Below are 22,395 nucleotides of genomic sequence, written 5' to 3' on the forward strand. Positions count from 1 at the left end.
GTTATGTCTAGAAGAAATGTTGTTGAAAGTAATTTTAAAAGAGAGTACTTCAAGAGTAAAGTATCCATACTGAGAACCAGAATTTTCCTTGTTTGGGAGCCAAAGACATTTCAAACAAGATAAAGTCCCCTGTTGACTTTAATGAGCTTTGGATCAGAGCCTAAAATAGTTTGCTAAGCCTGACTTCTGCAGGATAATAACAATTTAACTGAGAATACTTTTCTAGGTGTAAGCACTCTAAATGCCTTGAGAATGAATGTTCACTGCATGCTGAAGTGCATTATTTCAAATTTTATACATCCTTATAGTTTTAGAATTATTACAACAGTAGAAAAAAGGAAACAGACAAAGCATAATTGAATTGTTTCTAATTTCTTTTAAGAAAGAGAAAATCGTATTGTCCACCTTTAATGAACCATTTTGTGGTATTTCTGTGAAATTGATAAATCTTCTCTAATGTGCCTCTTCAATAAATGTCACCTTCCAGAGCTTAAATATATTTTTTATTGTTTGTAATCGTCTAGTGTCAGATCCTACCAACATGCTCACGGTTTCCCTAAGGGGTTGCTGCTGATGAAAAAAACTATATATAAAGGGAAATTTCCAAATCAGCAAAAGGTAAAATGTGTAGCTCACATAGTTAAAGGCATGATAAACCTGAGCTGTCATGTATTGATAACTGATGTCTGATAGCTTAATTTTATCTTATTGCTCTAGATCAAGGACAAAGTGAATGATATTATTAATAAAGCCCTAATACTGAGCGAACATAGCAATACTAATTTTATGTAAAGTTTCTAACTAATGCAGAGTGCAATAAAAATGTCATGAAGATTAATGCTTGGTAGAATTATCTAATGCTAGATAATAATTTATCTTCCAAAGTTGGCTCCAAGATAGATTCAGACTGGCATATTCCAGGTGAGAGTTTTTCTTCAATTCTGGTGTCTACAGAAAGACTTTTCATTCTTTTTCTGTAACGCAGGTATGACATCAAAGATGACTACACTTTGCGCATTAAGAAGGCCATGAGCACAGATGAAGGAACCTACACATGCATTGCCGAGAATCGAGTTGGAAAAGTGGAAGCCTCTGCTACCCTCACTGTGCGAGGTGAGTGTTCCCATGGAGGGAGGGACTGTGTCCTGTGCGGATAAACTGCTTTCTGACAAAACGGGCCACATCCTTACCTGGCATTGTTTGGATTTCACATACCCTTTGCAATTGTGGGTGCTGGCACTGATTTACAACAAAGATGAAATCCTGGCCCTGTTGATATGTCAGGCAAAATTTTGATTTACTTCAGTCAGATATGCTCTCCCTGCAGTTAAAAAGCTCTTCCAATGTGTTTTTTATTGAGGAACAGATGCGTATATATGTGTAAGCAAGCACTGCCTAACTGTGGACATAGACTTTAATATGTGAGCCGTCAGTTTAGACTATTATTCACGTTCCTTTCTCTAATAAGTATAAGGAGTGTAGTAAGTAACTATGTTTATTAATGCCAAACATAATGCAGATAGTATTATTACACAATTAGCTCTGCCATAATTAAACTCTCTACCATGACTCTTTATCTGAAAGATAAGCCCCAGCCAAAGGAAGAAGAAAATCCTAATTAAATTTTGTAATTATTACAAGGTAAAAACTAACGTATTCTTTCCTAAAATAGTCTTGGTCTCTAGTATCCACTCAGTGTTTATGTGCTGCTGTTTGATGTGTTTAAGACCAGTAGAATAATGAGTTGCCAAAATGTCTTTCATGACAGTAGATATAGACATGCTAAAGATTACGGGGAGAGAAAAAGTTTTTAGGCTAATATTTCCATATGAGTAAATAGAATATAATAGTTATTAGTTCATTCCAAAAGATAAGCAGCAATTTGGCACAATGGATATCATGCAGACACTATTTCACAGTTTAGTGGTGCATGCTGACGGTTTTCAGTAGAGCTGTGAAAGGTTAATAAAAACATTTTTAGCTTTATCTGTTCTTCTCTTTTCATACACATTAAATCAAATGTTCAAAGTCTCAATGGATTGCTTTATTAGAACTGGGGTCAACTGACCCAAGAGGCCAGCTTCCATTTCCATCCATTTAATGCATGGACACAGTTCAGTTTAATTTGCTGAATTCAAAGCGAAAAAAAAAGCACCAAGTGGCTTTGTAGGGGGGGAGACATTAGTATATAACAAAGGAAAGAGAGTATTGTGATAATCCATCTGCTGAAATATTACCTCAGTGTTCGCTTTAGACAATAAGTGATAGTACAACTCTTCCTGTTATAAGCTGAAGAAATAGGTTTACCTGCTACATGCTTGTGTAAGAGATTGTTCTTCCATTTTGCAACGTGAGAAAAATAGTCACTACGGTGAACTCCCGGAAATGCTCTTACTCTCTTCCTTTGTCAAAGCAGAATCGTGGTATCCAATAAATCTGGCAACCAATTCGATAGCCTTTAAACACTCCTAGAACTGTGTATACATTATTGGAGCAAGCATTTTAGATTTGCTACCCAGACCTGTGATATAAACAATAGCTAGAACCAAACAAAAAATCCTTTGAAGCCACTGAAGCTTGAACCTGATGAAATTAAGGTGAAAAAAAACCTGAGGAAATATATAATTTAATCGATTTTCCTACAGTAAAAGCAGGTTTTCATTATCTTGGGTATTTTTCCCCCCTGGGTTTGTCATTTATAGTCAAATACATAGTGTTTATCCAACACAAAGGAAGCCACAATATTATAAGCATATTAAGCATACAGGATATGACAGAAAATGAGAGAAGCCAAGAAATTCAGTGGAGAAGGTTATTACTCAGAATTTTCTGAAAACAAAGGACTGGGCAAATGCCTGTTGACTTGTAAGGGTCCATGAATAACGGTCCTTTTAATTAAAGGAAGCCTTAGTTCTGAATTCTTAACCTTTTGCCAGTTTTGTCTGAAACTGCTTTTACTATAACCACTCATCATGTAGAGGAACAAAAACGTGTAGCACTTCAAAATGTTCTTTGAGGGTGCCTTGGTCCTTGCAAGTGTCGTGCAGTTACAGCTGCAAACCTGGCAACAACAGCATTATCCTTAGCTCCCTCCTTCATGGCTCCATATTCCCAAAGCAGGGGATGAGGATGCAGTCAGGGAGTTTGTGTAACCGTGTCACAAACAATAACAGAATTTGAATTCTATGGCTCAGCCTTCATGCCCTCTCTTGGAAGGGTGCACATCACTCTTATTCCTTCTCTCTCTGCAGAAGAAGGAATATGTCCATAATACCAGAAGACAGAAGGGCTTCAAATAAATGATGGGTGAGAAAGGGCAGCAGGCTTGAAATAGTTAAATGAAGTGGGTATGCCAAAGTAAGGATAAAGCCACAGAAAGGTTGAGAACTAAGAAGCTCCTTGAATACTGTGTTACCTCTGGATCTGCATATCTTGCATTTGACCCTAGCCTGCACATAAGCTTACAGATCTGGTTAACTTAAAAAAAAAATTAAAAAAAATTGTGCTGTTGCTCAGAAATGTGTAACTACTTCTACTACCAAAAAAAGGGAAGCTTGGCCTACCCAGATGCAACCTGGCGTCAATTTCACATCCAACTTTTCAGCTTTTCTGAAAAGGGATGTCTATATTTTATTAACTGAGGGACTGACAGACCTCTTTCCCAGCACAAGTATAATGAAGGGCTGTTGTTATAATCAAGAAGTCACTTGTTGCAGCAGCAGCTTTCAATCTTGATATCAACCTGAAACAGTATTAACCTGTCGATCATTCAGCAGCAATTTTTTTAGGAAGTAGAAGTTATCTAAGCAGTGATTTGGGAGGTTCTGGGTTGAAATCCCTGTGGCCATTTCAGCCTCTTTGTTATATTTTCATCAGCGCTGTCAGTGAGGAAAAAGCAGTGTGCTGTAAGCTTTCATGCCTGTTACTGAATGAGAAAAACCATCCTGGGCTTTCTGAAGCCCTTATGGCTGTACTGACTGGCCAGGCTTAAAATTCAATTGATATTTGACTTGGAAAGCAAACGCCTTGCATCTACTGGCATGACGTTTGGCAGTCTGTGGCTTAAATGTGTGTGTTCAATAGGATCTAAAAGTTTGTGCTAATGTAATGCAATTTTTCTTTTATCAGGCATTAACAAAGATACTTGATGATGGCATGTGAAGATAATAAAAATGTTTCTCAGAGAATGATTCCAGTCAGCTTGTTCAGATGCTGTGCTCAAGTTAATGTGATAATAGTGGCACATAACTAAACAGTAACAACAGTAAACATTTTACTTAGGCTGTCATTTGAGGGGTTAGCAATCATGGTAGTATCCATAGTGGAAGGTAACATTACACGTCATGCATTCTGACAGATATTCTTTTCTTTTTTTAATTTCTTTTTTATGTTCTCACTACACCATTGTAATGTCAACAGCTCGCCCCGTTGGTAAGTAACCATCCTTCTATCCATTTTAGCATGGCCTCATGCAATGCTTCATCTTTCATTTGCAACAGCATTTAACTGGCTGAAATTGGCAGCCAGTGCTTAATAGTTTTAACTGTCTAACAGCAGGCAAGTGATTTTGACTGACAAAGTGCTATTTCTGAACTTCATATTTTCTGCTGTGTCATGTATAAATGCATTTGCCAAACCACCAACAAATACCAATCAGTGGAACGGGGTGGGTGTGGTGATACTGAGCCAAAATCACTCATTCAGACATTTTTAACAGTCTATTTAAGGGCCTGGTATAAAAGCCATTGAAATCAACAGAAAGGATTGTATTGACTTCGGTGAGCTTCTATCAGGCCCTAAACGATCGGATCAGCTCATTATGCTTTTATTGCATAGCAGTAAAAGCACAGGCTTTGCATGTCCCGTCTTTCTTGTATCTTTCAAAGAGTTTTGAAATTAAGTAGTCCTGAACTTGAAGAGGGGATGGAGTAGATTTCCGTGCTTGTTAAGAAAGTCCCTCACTGATTTCTGCCCTTGGGTCATCTTGGAGTGCATTTTGGAATGCACTGTATAGGATTCAGACAGTTTTGAATAACAAGTCCAGAGGAAGACAACCTCTGGATTTTGAATTTCCACATCAAAAATTTGATTCCTTCTTATACCTTTGAAATTACTTCTGAAAATTCATAAAAATCTAACTGAGCATAATGGAAAAATTGCAACTGTCAGTAGCTGAAATTAACTTTTGGTGTTCAGAAATGTCCCAAACATTATTTAATTTTCATTCACGGATGTTTACTCTGTGCCTATATGGATTTTCTAAATACTTTAATCAGTTGCACTACTCCTCTGATTTTTGTAGCTTGTGTTCAGATGCATCTTTTAGAATAATAACATGATTACTCTGATTTTTTGGATTAGTGTAAAAAGCATGTACTGGGTTTTACGAGATTGCTGAGGGGTTTGGTCTGTCTTTATGTAGTCCAAACTTATGTTAGATATACATTTGACTGAAGTTTGTGAGTTTGAACTTGTCTTAGCTCTTCACTGTTACGAGTTGGAGGAAGAGAGGTTGAAATAATTTAAAGATAAAATCCAGGTTAGGCCTCTGTTTCCAGAACTGAGGTGATCCCATGCTTATTCGCTTGCTTGAACTAGCATACGTAGAGCCAAGCCCAATACCACTGCAGGCATGACGTGGCTTATCCATACCTGGAGAATTCCCTGTGCAGAATGGAAATTCACTGGTCTCTATTTGGGATTTTGATAACGAGTTTTAAACCCCAGTCATTACTATATTACTTTGGCATTATGCTAGTTCTCAATAAATTAATTCCCAGGAGTTGTAACTGTAAAACTGGAGTAAACTAGTAAGAAATTTTTCCTTTGCTTAGAAAATATAGTATGAATTTAGTATGCTTCTAATGTAAATCTCTCATGTTGGGGGCATGTTTATGGATAATAATGAAATCACCTTCATTCACTAAGAAAATGCTACAAGATTAAAATTATTTTACTTCTAGATATTTTTCTCACTTTGGTCACTCTTAAAAGAAAGGCAAGAAAAAAATTACAAAGTAGAGGCTGTTTCAGGCTCTGTGAAAGCCACGTAAAATAAATGACTGGAGATTCACAAGAAAATGGTGGGTTTAAGCAGTGTTGGTGGTGTTTCATTTCAGACCACTGATTCTTTTAAAGACTTTTCAGGCTGTTGAGCCATCCATGATTCTATTTCCAAAGCTTATACCGAAGCACTTGGTCTGAAGTTACTTTATGTCCAGGTATATAATCCCCTTGTGTGACCATGCTGTGGTCAATTTGTCATATTCCCTGCCTACACTATTTTATTGTAAGTGAACATCTGGTACAAAGCAAATTCTTTTTATGTCACTTATTCAGAAAACATAAATTAGAATGGTTGACTTTAAAGTGATTATTATGTGGTCATATGGTCTTTATAAAATTATTTAATTTAGTGACTATTTTTGTGAATTGTGAGAAGATTGTTAAGTAAATAAGTCCAACCCCAAAGATATTTAACATACAGAACTCCCATACAAGTGCGTATGTAGTGACTGCTGTATATAAGCAGATCACTTTCATCTGATCCTATACCTGTAGAAAAGTCAATGCTGTCCTTATGATAGTGTATGCCTTTATTTTTTTTTGCTTAAGGACCTTAAATGAAACTGATTTCTACAGTTCATATCTCCATTTCAGTCAAGAATAGGCAAAGCAGGTGGCTACCTCTCCTGTTTTTTGAAAATTTAAAGCCCAGCAAAGAAAAACAGAGTAACTTTCCTCTCCACCACCAGTTCTCCACCAGGAAGCCCAAACAATCTTCTGTTAAAATTGTCATTTGACAAGAATGGTGAGTCAGATCTTGTAGCATTTTTTTTTTTTCAGGAAGTTAACTGGAATGCAGAGCAAAAATACCTCTCCTTACAGAAAGGAAGCTAAAGGAAACACTACTTAATATTATTAAGCTCACAGTTCTCTAGGAGGATGACATTTTAACAGAAGTATATTTATATATACGTTAAACTGCAGGGGAGCGGTTTAAAAGTTTATACGCTTTCGTGACACCTGAGAATTATCTATGTACCTCTACCTTTCATCACTACCTCCAATTCAAAGCAGACATGGTTTTGTTTCTATTGTGTTTCAAACAAGACCAAACCATTTTCTTTCAATGCCTTGTCACTGAAGAATACAGGAATGTTTTTTTTTTAATGTTCCAGGATTCCAATTCTTGTTGCAAACTGAATCATTTTCATTTTCTATTCAGTTTTTGCCCGTTTCAAGTATTTATATTCTGGTAGTTGCGATATTTTTATTTAAATTTCAGCTTGAGTGGAAAATTCGGGAGTGGGATTGCCAATGACCATGTTAGGTTCAAGCACTTATTAACATATGGTATATACTACATAGAAAAAATAAGGTATGGTTCTGCCCAAGGTGGATAGCAGCTGGTGAATTTAACAGCTCTATGCCAGATTGCTCATCATGTTTCGATCTGCTGCTAGGAATACATGTTGCCCATTTCTAAAATAGATGTTCTCTTATACATAACCTTTTGAAAAGATTTCTGACAGGATTTACAACAGATGGGTTTAGGAAACAAGATATTTATCCCTATTTAGACCATTTCTGTTTTTATTTCACTCATTAGATGGATTTTCCAGATGAGCAAGTTAGTATTTTCTCACTTTGACACTCTGCTGTATTTCTTATGGGAGTTGGGCAGGAGAATAGCTGTTAAAAGAAGCACAAAAGCTGGGAGGAGCCCAAAAGTTTCATGTAGTCCCACTGAAAGCAACAGTGACCCTATTTTCAAAAGCATTTGCTACACTGCTTTGGGACGGAGGACCTAAAGTTCAAATAGAAGATCTAGGATGATTTGTCTGATGTTTCAGTTACCTTTTTACTAATCATTGAAAAAGTCATTCAGATGACAAAGTACTTAGTTTTCAAATTAATTTCAACTATGTCCAAGTGAAAATACAGTTCTTTGCATTTCAGTTGCCTTGCAGTAAGTCAAGTTTACTTATTTATTGTCATATGCTATGACTCATCTTCCCAGAAAGAAGTGACATGCAGCAAATAGGTAAATACTTTTGCCACCTGGATAGAAATTAAGTATTTGGAATTAAGTAAGGGGGAAACCAACCTAGTTACAAAAACCTCACTTCCGTACCATGTTGGAGAAGAAGGAAACAGATAAGACACCTGCCATGAATTTTCCAAATCATAGATTAATTACACACATTCTATTCACATTTAAGTGCAATGTGACTGTATGCTGCATTTCACTCTGCTCTGGGAAGTTTTCATGTCATAAATCAGCCTGGCATGACTTAATGGTCTATTAAGAGTGGTGCAGCATGAAACATAAAATAGAAAGGGCTGTATTTTAAACAAAGTTGTGTTATGTGTTGTGGCTTGAAATTATATTGTTCAAATGATTCAGATTGGTAAGTGAGAAAGATCTCTCTTTATTCTTCTTCATTCTGACTCTTGGAGGGAAAGTCTGTATAGCATGAATGCTTTTATTTTTAGTATATTCATGAAAATATCACCTTCACTTGAGACAGTGAGGATTTATACAATATCAGTAATGGCGATTGGTGTGTGACGGAAGAGATGAGATCATGCTTGGCACTATGGTGCCATCTTTCAGTGGAGGAAGTCTCAAATCTATATCAAAGTGTGGTATGTTTCCTGTCTGCCTGCTGCTACCACCTATAGAAATTTTCAGAATAGAGTAGGAACACCAGTGGACATTAGACTTTTGGGATTGGTTTCTTCCTTAGGAGAGAGAATACTGTATCATTCTCATTTAAAATTAGGCAAATTCTGTAGATTAAAGAGAAAAGGTTGCCACAGAAAGAAATTCAGATTTCTTTGTATACCAGTAAGAAATTAAAATATGGAGCTGATTTGTTCTGACACTTCTTAGCCTTTTTAAGACCAGTCTGAAAATCCTAAAGTCCTTAGCATTTCTGCTTTGGCAAAACTCCACAGCTTACACTTGAATCCTATAATGACTTCAGATATAATAGAAATACAACATTTGCAATATATGGGCCAGAATGGCTCTGCAAGTGGACATTAACCACCAAGCATCTAAGTGCTGGTCCACAAAACTCAGCTGCATTTCCAGCTGCTCCAGGTCTTCTTGGATATGCCAAATACTGACCAGAACAGAGACACAGAAGATCTGATAGAGGATTCTTCTTTAATAAGTGTGAAAGATGGCAGTGTATGTTCTTGAAGTTTTAGCAACTCATACTGTGACATCCTGGCTCATTCCACTACAGTACCAAGTATGTGCCAGTACTCATACTGTTTCTCTTCGAGAAAACCCAGTTACAGCAAGTGCAGGAAGTGATCAAGTTCCTCTTTTTTTTTCTTTTTTTCTTTTTTTTTAATATCACTGAACACTAGCTTGGGAAAGTTTTAAGAAGTTTAATGTGTAAATCTTTTTTAACTTTCCTGAAGCATACTCAAATCAGAGGGAATTGTTTTCTTACTTCAGTGGATTCTGAGTCTCTCCATAAGTCTTTGAAGATTAGTGTATGAAAAAGTCTTTTGATGTGTTGTTCCCCCCAAACTTTTCCCTTCCTTTTTTCTAAAAGGAGAAATCACTTACTTTTCCTTCAAGAGGGCTGTGGAAATCAATACATTAATCCATTTGCTTTTCCCTTTACATTCCTTGCTCAATTGCTGCTAGCCATATTACAGTTTGGATATGATCTCGGTATTATTTAACAGCAAAATGACTGTATGCCCCGTTCCTTGAACACTAGCATTGTCAGTCAGCATAAATAGTCTCTTTTCTTCCTCACTCCTTGTCCTCTCTTTACTTTACAGTGGCCTATATTGAGCAGAATATCTCCTCTCAGCCTTTTTTATTCTCAAGGGTAAACCAGGAACCTATCATCTTTCTCACTATAGATGTAGCCTATTAGCCTATCTAGGCTTTTTACTCTTCTCATCATCTCCTGAGTTGTTCTCTTCAGCATGTGAATTCATGGTTTTTTGAAGGGGATAACCAGATTACACTTGTTATTTTGATGAAATCTTACTATATCAGCGAGGGGTATGCTTTTCTTTTTTTAAACACATTACCAGCAAACCCTCCTGCTATTTCCCATGACAAAAGGAATCATGGCAGATTACATGTCTTTTTGTTGGCATAATTTGTTTCATTTGCTAAACTCACAGAAGGTATAGTAGCACCAGCCATCCCCTAATGGTACAGTTTACATTAACAAGTGGGCCATAGTGTTAAGAGTTTAGGAAAGCACATCTTTTCTATCTGATCTGAGCAAGAAGTGTATCCTGAATGTCAGAAACTTGCGGAAAAAAAATTGAACATCATTGTCTAGAGTTGAGAAAGTCCTGAGCAATGTAAGTTATAGGACAGACAGTATCAGTGCTACTTCTCTTTATATATATCAAAACTAAGGGAAGGACTTTCTAGAAGAGCTTTTCTAGAAGAGGCTTTCCAGGAGCATCTGTAAGATGCAGGGGCCACTTAAAAGAGATGTTTGGACAAGATATAAGAAAATAGAGATGTATGATTAAGAACGACAAGCTACAGTCTAATGTTGAGATGAAATTCAGTCCAGATATTTAAACTTAATGTTTAAATGTACTGTAAAATAAAGAGGATGAGGGGCTTGGGAAAGATGCTGCTGATGAACTCAGACCACTGGAAATGAGGGTTGGGGGGGCAAAGTAGGCACCTTTGTTTTCTACTATGTAGGAGACATTTGGATTTTTTTAATAATTATTCTCATAATTTTGTTTTATTGTCATTAGTCCTAAGTAAGAAGGAAGAACAAATCCTTGGTAGTAATTTTTTTTTTTGCTTCAACTTTTTTTAATAAAAATTATAAATGTAGATTTAGCAGCTATGTTAATTGAAATTGGCAGGGAAACTTTGAATGTAAACCAAACCTGCTTTTTCATTATTGTTTATCTCACATCTCTTTTTTCCACCATGCAGATTTATCCCACTTCTTTCTTTTAGGTCATCCAGGGATAAAAGAGAGATTTTATGTGTCAAAATATGTAGGACAGTTAGCATTTTTTATTTATTGATTCTTTAGACTTCTTTCACCTTTTGCAAAGAAAGAAAAAAATACTTATGCTTCCACTCTTTCAGAGATTATCTGGTTCAGTGTTTCAGAACAACTGAAGGATAAAAATGTTGTTATATGTGAAATTCAGAACCTGACTTTAAATTGAAGATTAGAACAATTAGTCCAGGTATGAAAGAATGTTTAGCATTCTCAAATGATTGAAGTATGATCTTTTCACACAGTTGTGTTTTCACGTGGCTCATCTGAAAATAGCAAACAAACCAAAACAAAACAAAAGGAATTTCTCACTTTCCATGATACAAGAGCAGTGTGACAGACACTTATACCAGAACTGGTCCTGGTAATAATCTTGCTGAGACTTCACTTCCCCCTGCTTTCTACAGCTGCCCCATTGTAGCCTGGTACCTCTCACCCAGTGCATCCTTTCATTCAGCCTGCTAAAAGTTCTCTCCACTTGCCCCCTGTGCTTCTAATTTTGTATATTTGGTCTATTGGTGCAGGACATATGAGAATTAATTTTGAAGAAGTGTCAATGTTAAAGATAGTATCTGAGCTACGGATTATAGATACTCTCCTAGGTTATGGGAAGCTTCTTTTCAGAAGAATCCAAACCAAGTACCTGCTTTGCCACCTCCACCTGTGTCATTTTAAAATAGTATTACAGGTCAAGTGAGCAGCTTCATGAATCACTTGTAATCCCCACAGTGTACCCATTCCTCATATTTATTGACAGAACCATCCACCTGAAAAAAAATGATGGAAGAAAGACAGTAACCTAAAAGAAAGAGGAAGAGAACATAGTTGAAGAAAAAATAAAAAGTCCACAAAATGACATCTATGCACTTATTTCAAAGTCCAACTGCCTTCACACAGACTAGGGAATAGTTATAGATCCCTATGCTAACATGATATTTATGGGAGAGACAAAAAGGAAACTAATTTCCAAGGGAAGTCAATCATAACTAGCATGCTAAAAAGTTACTTCCTTCCCAGTCTGTGAATACACCTAATCACTGGAGCACATCATAAGATTGAGAAGTCTTTTTACTTTAAAGAAAATGACCATCCTAAACTTCCATTGGTTTATCCCTGATAAGAAATATCTGAATTAGTAATAGGCCTAAATTGTCATCCTCTCAGGCTTCTGTAGTTGTTCCTGGGTCAGAGGCTACACCCTTGATTTATCATTAGTCATAGCTAATAGTCCACTAATAACCTTGTGTCATAAGAACCACACATCACTTTTGGTACCGAATAAGATCTGAACTTTTGAGGAAAGAACTGATGACTCAGCCCAGGTTTCTGGTGTTTGAGACTGGAAATATTTTCTGTTTTCCTCTATTTACTCCATCAGCAATAGTACCCTTGCAAACCATCTTTCAAAATTCCTAGACTTTCATACCTGCACTTTTTTGCAGTTCATGCCATGTGAAGGGTAAATGTTGCTGAGCAACGTATGTAAGTAGGGTCTTACAGATTTTTTTTAACATTTGTATCGCAAGAGCATCCAAAAGTTCAATATCTACCAGATCTTCTAGAAAAATTTAAGCAATGACACACTAAGGTGGGGGATTATTATTTTCTTTCAAGAATTCCTGTACTGCCTTCAATTGTTGTCTAAGCCAGTGTCTGGAAACAGCAAAGCGATCCAACAAATAAGTAGTCCTATTCCATAGATGATGTCAAGGGTTAGCTCCCTTTTGAAAATATGTAATATTTCAGCTGGAGCTCAGGGGATTTCTGCTGTCCTCTGTGTAAACGTCTTAGAGACAAGTATTGATCTGTATTTGCTAAGATTAGAACTGAGTTTGATCTCTTAAAGTATCAACAAGTATTGAAGATGAGCTGACGTGGCCACATGAATATTGGCGCTGTGGTAAGGGTTTGAGACAAGCCTTGAGATATCCAGTTTCAAGTCTTTGAGGGCTTTGCAAAAGAAGATTGTGATGTTGATCAGGTTCCAGAAGTCAGAAGACAATTTGGGAAAGGCATCATTATCTTATCACCCTAACTAACTCTCTTACTTCCAGGCAGAGCTACTGAGTATTGTACCAAGTGTAACCTTGATTGTTCAAAGGATTAATGTGAAACTAATTTATTGCTGGAAATGTACAACGCTGAAAAAGACTGCAGATGGGAATATTAGGTTGGTCTGCTGTATTTTCCCTGCTGGAATCAGAGCTGAGTCTTAAAGAATCTTGGTGTTTTACCAGCCAATGTGTTTCTGCATGTTCTTCAAAGATTTTTCCCCTACCAGTGAGCATTATCTGAGTTTTGCTTAGAACATTTACATGTCAGCATCTTTCCCCTTGCCCCCTTTGAACCAGACACAGAAGTATGTTTATGGATAATAAACAATTCCAGTTTAAAATGAAGCACTCATCTTTATCACTTTCGCTTGCCTAAGTAATCTTCACAATGAATTTCATTTGCAGTTCGCTATCAACTGAAATTAGTTGCAATTAAAGGTTGTCAAATCTGTAATTTAAGGCCATTAATATTTGTTGCTGTCACTCTTTTCCTGTAATATACTCTTTTCCTGTAATATACTCTTTTCCTGTAATATACTATTTTTTCAATGGGTCTGATCCAAAGACTACATAAGCCAATAAAAGAATTTCTACCAACTTCAATGAGCTTTGAATAAAGTCTCATATGCCATGGTATGTGAGGACATTTTATCTAAGTACATGTAATTAAAAGATTACTGAAGTTTTCATTATCTGGAAATTGTTTAGATTATGTAAAATGAGTTTGGTCTCATAGTGGCAGTCTTAGGTAATTGAGGATGTTTAGAAAAAACCCAAACAACAACAACAAAAGTCCCACTGATACTAGTTGCTGTGGTTACAATTCCATTTCTGCTTGTGGTAGCAGTACTGGACTAAAACTTGCTACAGTATCTACTTTTAATTAAAATCACAGCAATGTAATGTACCCCAGAGCACATGGGCCAAGGGAAGTGCTGTGAGCCAGTCCTGATAATAAAATTCCCTTAGGATTGCTGAATTCAATGTGAACCACAAATCACAAGATCAGCTTAGAAAACTGTCACTGGAAGAAAATGTTGCTAGTACTTGATATGAGATCAATGTACCTTTTGCTATAAATTCACATTTTCCTGTGGTAATTTTTGCCTCCGCATCTGAGTCTTCTGCTACATTTCTTATCAGGTGACCAGAGTTCACCTAGAGGGATGAACTCACTGTCTCAGTCAAGCCTCTCTACATCAGCAGCTTTATCAGCTCCTGGTGACTCAGCGTAACCTTTAGTATTCAGTAACACTACTGGGAAAGAAATGTATGTAATCCATCGCATCAGATTAGAGATTCTGCTGACTACTAAAGTTGGAGAAGAGTTGAGAAATCCCTTTGAAATAATTTGTAGTATTCATTTCTTCTTTTTTTTTTTTCTAAAACTCTTTAACACTTGAGCAGAGTCTACCTTCATATACATGTATTAATAGAATGAAAGATCCATTTAGTCATGCATAAAATGACATCTAGAAAGAGTGCAACAGAATGCACTCTTCCCATTTTGAACAACATTACTAACGCTCACTACTGCTCAAGCTTTTCTATCTTCATTTTAATTCTTGCAGTAGAATACTGTTCTGTGCTGTAAAAACAGTTCTGAACATGATGTGATTAACCTTAGGGTCCCCCCATCCCCTCATCTCAAAGCCCTCTCGTACATGGCCTATGCTTTCTATTCATGTTCAACCATCTGATTTCCATATCATCCCGCTCAGCCTCACAGTGGCTATTAGCATAACAGAGCTTTAGTGTGACATTGATTGAAGCCAGTGCTTGGTGAATACGGTATCAAAGCATAATTTGCCAGAAATCAAATCTAATTTACTGTGTACTATTTAAATTTCTAAAAAAAAAAAAAAAAAAAAGAAGAAAAGAAGTTTCAATAGAAGTATAGTAGGTCTGTGGTCTTAATTGTTCTTTTTTCATATTTTTGTCTAGTCCCCTGGAATCCAAGCAACCTATTTCCTTTTAAAGCCATTGTCTTTGACTTTCAAATGTCAATTAAGCAAGAGTTTTTCCACTCTCTTTTTTCCAATCCAGTTAATGTTACATCTGAAACAGTAAAGGGTAATAGTTTGATAGGCACAACACTCAGTTTGCTGCTTCATAACAGTTTTTTCAAGAGATTCTTCTAATGACCTTAATGCTTATCTTGAATTAAGCATTAAAGTAACGCATAACTTTAACAGCTGAAGCATATCAAACCTGCTGTTATTTCTCTGACAGTACCTTTTCAGAATGTTTTCAAAATTGACCTACTTTGAGAGAAGCAATAATGGCTTGAATTAGGTTTTGTTCAATGTTCCACTGAAGCTGTGTTTTGAGGAAGTCATGATCTCAGTTAACCTTTCTGCAAAATGGGAGTAATAATGTTTATCTATCTTTATAAACAGCATCTATATATGAAGATAATGAGCTCTATTTTTAGGAAAATTGAAGAGCCCAAGTGCTTATTCTGTCAAAGAAGCCTTGCTGTCTCTGAGCAGGGTCATGTTGTGTTCTCTGAGGATAAAGGCAGTCTTACTGCTTTGGTAGTTATGCTTGACCAAGAATTACTCTTGCAATTATTAACTGTTACTTTCAGTTGTCAATTTGTATTATTCAACTGAAAATTGATGGATAAATCTCATATGGTGAAAACATTGTTTAAATGCTTTAAACAAGGTCATTTTTATCAGAGGCTGTCTATAAACAGAGCTAGAGCTGAACATGACAACAAACTGCAACAAAACAGGGTTTTCCTGCATTCTAGAACCCTGTATTTGAATAAATTGAAAAAAAGACATAAAAGATTTCATTTTTCCAAAATGGTGGTTTTCATCTTCTTTGAAATTATTATATTAAATAGTTTGGCTGAAAGAATTGTTTTTGTGCTGTAATTAATGTAGTGACCAATAAAAGTCAGGTCCTTGTGAGATCAAGAGATTATATTCAAATAAAAAGTTCTGATTCATTTATCTATTTTTATCGTCAATTTCTAGTCATTATGGCTGCAGAGAAAAGCTAGAAAAGCTATCCTTGCATAACTATATATCAGTGTTTACTGGAGTCTGTAGAAAGACTAAACTAGTAGCTATGAGGCCATGGATCTTCTGTTCACCTAGTATGTCAAATGCTGGAGAGTATTTGGTGCGTGGCAGGGAGAGAACAGAGCAACAGGGTCAATCCACATCATTTGGATTATCTGGACTGAGCAACAGGCTTAATTCCTGCTTCTTTTCCTTCTCTCTTAGCAAAGCAAATGATCAGTTTTCTGCTCTTAGGAAAGTGAGAGATGTTCAAAGTTAGGGGTAGGTCAAAAACTAGGAACTAGGTAGGAACTAGGATGTTTATCTCTCATTGTTCCTTGACTACCAATTTACCTTAATTTGGTCCTTGGAAAGTCTGCCACAGCAACAAGTTCAGTTCTATTACATCTGGTCAGAGCTTTGAATTATTGACTTACAGTACAGCCTTGTGTGTGTGAGAATGTTTCAGACAAACCCTTAAACTTACCTACCTTGCATTTATTTGGTTATGTGATTTGAAAGATAGGCTTATGGAAATGCCATGCCCTCCTTCCTTCTGCTGAGTTGTCTCAGAGCACTGTCTGCATAACATACCCCCAGTGCACCAAGTATGCCTACAAAGTGATCTTAGGCATTGATCATGCTTAGGTACGATCAATGGGGTGGTCTCCTGACACCAGGTTTTTAATGTCATGATAGAAAGATTATGGTCTTGAGGCCACCCATTATGCAACGTAGACATAGGACTCATGCATAGTTGCTGTCAAATGCAGATATAACACCTGAAGAGGTTAGAGGTTTTCTGTTCTCCCTTCTGCCTGAGGTTGCTATTGATTCTATATTAATATCCTGAGCAATGAACTTCTATGGCTGAGCAGCAAACACTGAACTAATTCAGTGACCTTTATTAAGTGAGTGGTCAGAACTGTAGAGATACCTTAGTGGAAGCTGTGCCTATAGGAATGGAGGTTTCTAATTCACAACTTAAAGGTCTTTCTCTTTCCTTTCCCATATGATTGAATGAACAAACACATGCGCTTGTTACCACATTACTGCTTTCTGACACCTGTAGGGATTGCATACCGATACGCTCAGTAAAACAAGGGGAGGGAAAAACAAGTAACTTCTGCAGTCCAGCACTTTAGGAATAGTACAGGATGAGTTCAGATCCTAGACTATGTGTGGCAACACCTATGCTCTTCTAGAAACCTCAAAACATATGGGTACAAAGGGGCAGCAACAGCGCACCTAGCCCTTTGTCCCTGCCCTTTCAGAAGACTAACACCTGCTGAGGCCTGGGGAAGAGCTGGACATTTCTCTCTTTAGAAAGGCCAAAACCTGTGCTTAGAGTGTGAGGCAGAAGGAAGACTCCTTGTGTTGTCCCAACCCTCTGCCTTCTAAATTAATGGTGATTCACGTTTATGAAGTGCTTTGCAGTTCTTGTTTTAAGAATACATTAGACCAGTGCTGTTCAACTGGTGCTCTTTAGGCTCCTGCTGATCTATGAAGCCTTAGGAAGTACCTCATGAGATAACTGTAAAGTGTATTTAAAAAAAATCAGATCTGCATATATTTCTATGCAGTTAGCAGATTTGCGTTGTTGCTGTCAGCAGGTGTAATCGGAAGCTGGGTCTTGATTGCTCTTCGTGCTTAATTAAATAGTTTGTAATTATAATGGTGAAAATATGGTTTTCTAAAACACTTAAATTCTGTTTACCTGAAAGCTTAGTGTTCCTAAACCATCCCTTTCCACAACGACCAAACCAATAGTGGAATAGAAGAAAATTAATGTGGGGGGTTTTATTATTATTTTGTCCCCTCCTTCAGCCTGCCCCCAAAGTTAGCTAGTCTTTTGATGGGAATATTTGGAGACACTGCTTACGTTTTTAAGATATGCCAAACAGTATAAATCCAATTTCAGTGAATTCCAATGTTGAACTAAGACTGGAAGGTTTGCATGTCATGCATAGAAAAGTCATTTGCTTTATCACCTCATGCTCAACATAGTTGCTGATGTCACAATTTTTCTCTCAAGTCCTCCAACACTGCGTCTTCCCCACTTTCCTTCTGCACATTAACACCTTTTCTCTCCCTTCTTATTCCCACTAAGCATTGACTCTTATCCATCACTACCCCCAGACGAGTAAAACTACACCTCTCTTCTAGAAATTGCTCTCTTCTGACTATGCTTCCTGGTCCCCTATGTTAATGCCATCTACCTGAAAACATAGTCAGTCCTGGTTGTTCTTGTTTTAACTCCACTTTCTCCTTTTCTCTTTTCCTTATCTCTTCCTGATCTCCTGGAATACCTATTCCTTCTTAATCACCACTCACTGCTGCCCACTAACTCTTCAACTCTTGCTTCTTTCTTATCTTTACACGAGCTCCGGATCTCCGAAGTTTGTGTTGTAGCAACCATTCTTTTACAGCAAGTCCTCCTTTTGACTCCATTCTTGACCACACTACCCCTAAGAGAAGTGAGGGACCTCTTGAACTTCTGTCCTTCTGCTGTCATCCAGACCTTCCTCTCCTTTCTCAATCATTTTTAAAAGTCTAGATGGACAGATTGAAAAAGGCAGTTTGTATATCCTAATTCATACCTTGCAATACACAATAGCTGCAGCACAACAACAGGCTCTGTGAAGTGTAGAGGATATGAGAGTGCTGATATTTGCCCAGACAAAAGGTGGAATATATCCAGAGCTGACATCATAAACACCTGATTGCTGCTCCTTAGCATTTATTGTCATCAGAGTTTGCTCTAGCATGTATGGTTGTAATGTTTCTTTCTTTTCTTTTCTTTTTTTTTCTTTTTTTTTTTTTTTTACAACTGGGATATCACATACTGATACTGCTGCTCTTTTTGTTGCTGTTGCTGTTTTTGTTTATATATTAGTTCTGTCTATACTAATTAATGTTTCTGGTGTTATGTCCTCTGGCATAAAACAAATCTCCATAATGTTGTCCCTTTCCTTTAATATTTATCATCTCCCCCTTGCAAAATATCCTGTATTTACACCATGGTTTTTCTTACATTGTAGCTCCCCCACAGTTTGTGGTGAGACCACGAGACCAGATTGTAGCCCAGGGTCGAACAGTGACTTTTCCTTGTGAGACTAAAGGAAATCCCCAGCCAGCTGTTTTCTGGCAAAAAGAAGGAAGCCAGGTAAGTTATAAGTACCCGATAAGCCTTTCAAGCCTTTCTAAATAGTTATATTGTTAAATTTTTAGGAATATTGTTTATATTACCTCTCACAGATTCTTTTAATCTTACACAGGAATTTGTCTTTTAAACTATAACTATTCTCTACCAACAATTTTGTTGATGTTTTTTTAAAATACTGATATTGTGAAGAACTCAAAGGCCATTTAAGTTGGTGAAACTTGTGCTATGTGCTGTAGAAACATATAGAAAGCAACAGTATATATCTTAAAGACTTTTCATGCTGAAGCCCCCAACAAACAGGTGGGTGGGACAAACATAGTAGATAAAAGGGTATGACTCAATTTTTAACTAATCAGTGCAGTAATTACAGTTCACAACCTGTCTAGACATGATCAAGCAGATATATATCTAGGAAGCTGATTTGCATTGGCATATTCTCATAGTGCATACAGATATAGGTTTTGAACACGGAGATTCTTTCTTCAGTAACGTTGTCTCAGGAAATTTCTGAATTGTATTTTGCGATATTTCCTTGATCCTTACTATCATTTCTTGAAAACAAAATTTCTGATGTAGCAGTCAATGGTGCCATCAGCCAATACTAACTTCTATAGCTTAATATTGAAACTCATGCCATAACAGTTTTTTACTGCTGTTGCTGTATTGGCACTATGTTACAGCAGAAGTCAGGCCTTCTCACTTTCAATGTGCAGTTCATGTTAGTATGTTAAATTTGAACACTGTAAACTGTGTGCCATAATCTCTTTTGCGCCTGGGAAAAGATTAAAAGGGGCAAATGGATGCCCAAGGACAGTGTCTGCTGCAGCTCCCCGATGACGCCTGTCATGGCTACGTCTGCCTGTGTATCTGTAGTGTGTACCCTTCTCCATTGGCTAAATGAGTCTTTTCAGAGCCCTGTGCTACTTTTTCCCATACAGCTATATGTGAGTTAACTCAAGTATCTGCACTGAGCCGTGCAGTGTAGATGTGCCTTTCGTCTAATCTGGAGGCATTTTGTGTACCTGGTCAGTTTAATAAGAACTGAACCAAAGACCTCCCGCTTTGCCCCATCTGCTTCTGCTTCACCTTCTCATGAGGTCAGATAACTAGTCCAGAATAACAGGACCAAGGTTCACAGCATTTTGTGCTACGTTGCATTTGTGGCTTACAAAGATACAACGCTACTACTTTATAAGTGTAAGGTTGTACGACAGTAAGCTTAGCCTTCAGTGTGATTCTTTCAGCGTATTATATTCAGAAAGCTTTAGATCTAGCCTCCATGGATCATGTCCTGGGAAAGCACAGCATTGTAAATCTCACTAAGGTGGAAATTGTTCCAAGGGGAAAGTAGAATAGCATATTGAAATTAAAATAGGAAGTACTGATGTGCTTCAAACATTTCAAAACCCTTCCTTGTAGAGCATTTTAATAACATGGTAATGTTTATGTAAAGTGAGCTTATAGTGTCACACTTGAATCTAATAAAGTGGACATCCATCATGCTGTAATAAAGAGAAGAGCTTCTAATTAAAGTAGGACATCATTTGCAGGATTAAAGTCATTTAGCGTAATTGAAAAGTGTTAATACTCTATTTTATCCTCTTCCATTGGTATCACTTCAAGGGTAAAAACATTTTAAGGTGAAAATGCATCTTGTGTCTTTAATTGAATGTTATTACCTACTGATTGTACCGTGTTGAAGCTGTTTAATTACAAACCTGGAAAATTAATTACCATATTGAGAACCAGATCCCTGAGGGTTAGAATGGTCTTTTTTGGCAAATAAATGCAACATAAAAATTGATACTTACATGGTTTATAATCAAACCTTGAAACACAGCTCAATGTGATTCACTATACTCTCATGTTAATCTTAATTGAGCATCAGTGAAGTAACACGGGTTAGTGTTACCGTCTCAATATACAACTTGCTGGATTTTGCAATGAGACACCATAGAATAGGTGAGTTTCCACATACTCTATATCATCATACAAATCTGAAGGATGGTATTTTGGTCAAATTAGGCATTGTCCACTGAACATACATGACTTTTTTCACATTTGTGTGCCCAGCTATAAGTTGTTTCTTGGCTTTACAATGCTTGCTTCTATTCTGCTATTACTTGAGGAACTATTAGCGGCACTACTATTAGTGTTCAGAGTAATGTTATGCAATCATGTTAGCCCACTCCGGTAATTGTAGGGAGTTTTTCATTGTGAATCCATTTCTCGGTCCTGTATTTCTGAGCACAACCAGCTGGAAGGGAGGGGAGCTGTTTGCTCCTGAGTCATTTTTTGTGCCCACTTGTGCATAAACAGCTGGTCCTTTGTACTCGGTAGCCTTTTCCCCAGAGCCTAACAGCCGCCCGCCAATGAAATGCAGCAGGGCAGGGCATGCGTAACTTTTAGACTCTTGAAATTAAATTCTTCCTTGACATAAATTCAGTGGTATTACATCAGGGATGAGTCTGGTCCCCCTGTTTGCAACCCAGCATGGCATCATTGTGCCCAGATGAGCCACCCAACAGCTAATTAAACCCAGTGAAATTGTAAAAACATTTTAAAAGGGGTTGTACTGTAATATAGGACAAGTTATAATTCATAGTTATCTGGTCTTTGAAGGAAGGAGTCATGAGTCTCATGAGCCCCTCCTGAAGTGTGGAATATTCACTGGGATCTGGTACCTCTCAAGAACACATAAGCTCATGCTGAAGAGAAAAAGAAGGGTAGCCTCCCCTTTCTAACGCAGTGATGAAGAACATTCTGGATCTTTTCCCTCTTAAGAATTAGGATCTTGATCCTTGCACTGTCTTTGACATCCTGTTTCTTTTTACACTTTGCATAATGAGTGATAAATGGAGGCAAGCTCAGCCATATAAAAATTCTCTGTTTTCTCATAAAATCTAGTGGAGTTTTGGTAATACCCTTATTGAGTAGGTATCTGTGCTAGGCAGAGGCTGTTCTGAAAGTTTCAAGGCGATTCAGAAAACAGGGCTTTTTTTCAAGACCTACTTAGCCCTGTAGCCTGAAATTGTTGCAGAATTTTCACACTTTTTTTCTTATTGGATCTGACATGTTTACTAGGTGCATATTGATTTTTGAGGAAAAATTTGCTGTGAAAAATTTCTTGAACA

General features: G+C 37.1%; 1 protein-coding gene across 1 annotated transcript in view; it reads left to right on the forward strand.

Annotated features, from left to right (window-relative positions):
• ROBO2 (roundabout, axon guidance receptor, homolog 2 (Drosophila)) overlaps window positions 1-22,395 on the forward strand; it is a gene marked incomplete at its 5' end in the record, with an annotated part of 419,210 nt that overhangs the window by 296,491 nt on the left and 100,324 nt on the right. The window contains 3 exons of the mRNA XM_009883862.1: window positions 986-1,113; window positions 4,420-4,431; window positions 19,137-19,261. Coding sequence (XP_009882164.1) covers window positions 986-1,113; window positions 4,420-4,431; window positions 19,137-19,261 — 265 coding nt within the window. The remainder of the gene's footprint in view (window positions 1-985; window positions 1,114-4,419; window positions 4,432-19,136; window positions 19,262-22,395) is intronic.

Source organism: Charadrius vociferus, unplaced genomic scaffold (assembly GCF_000708025.1).
Source record: "Charadrius vociferus isolate BGI_N301 unplaced genomic scaffold, ASM70802v2 scaffold414, whole genome shotgun sequence".
In the NCBI taxonomy this organism is placed as follows: domain Eukaryota; kingdom Metazoa; phylum Chordata; class Aves; order Charadriiformes; family Charadriidae; genus Charadrius; species Charadrius vociferus.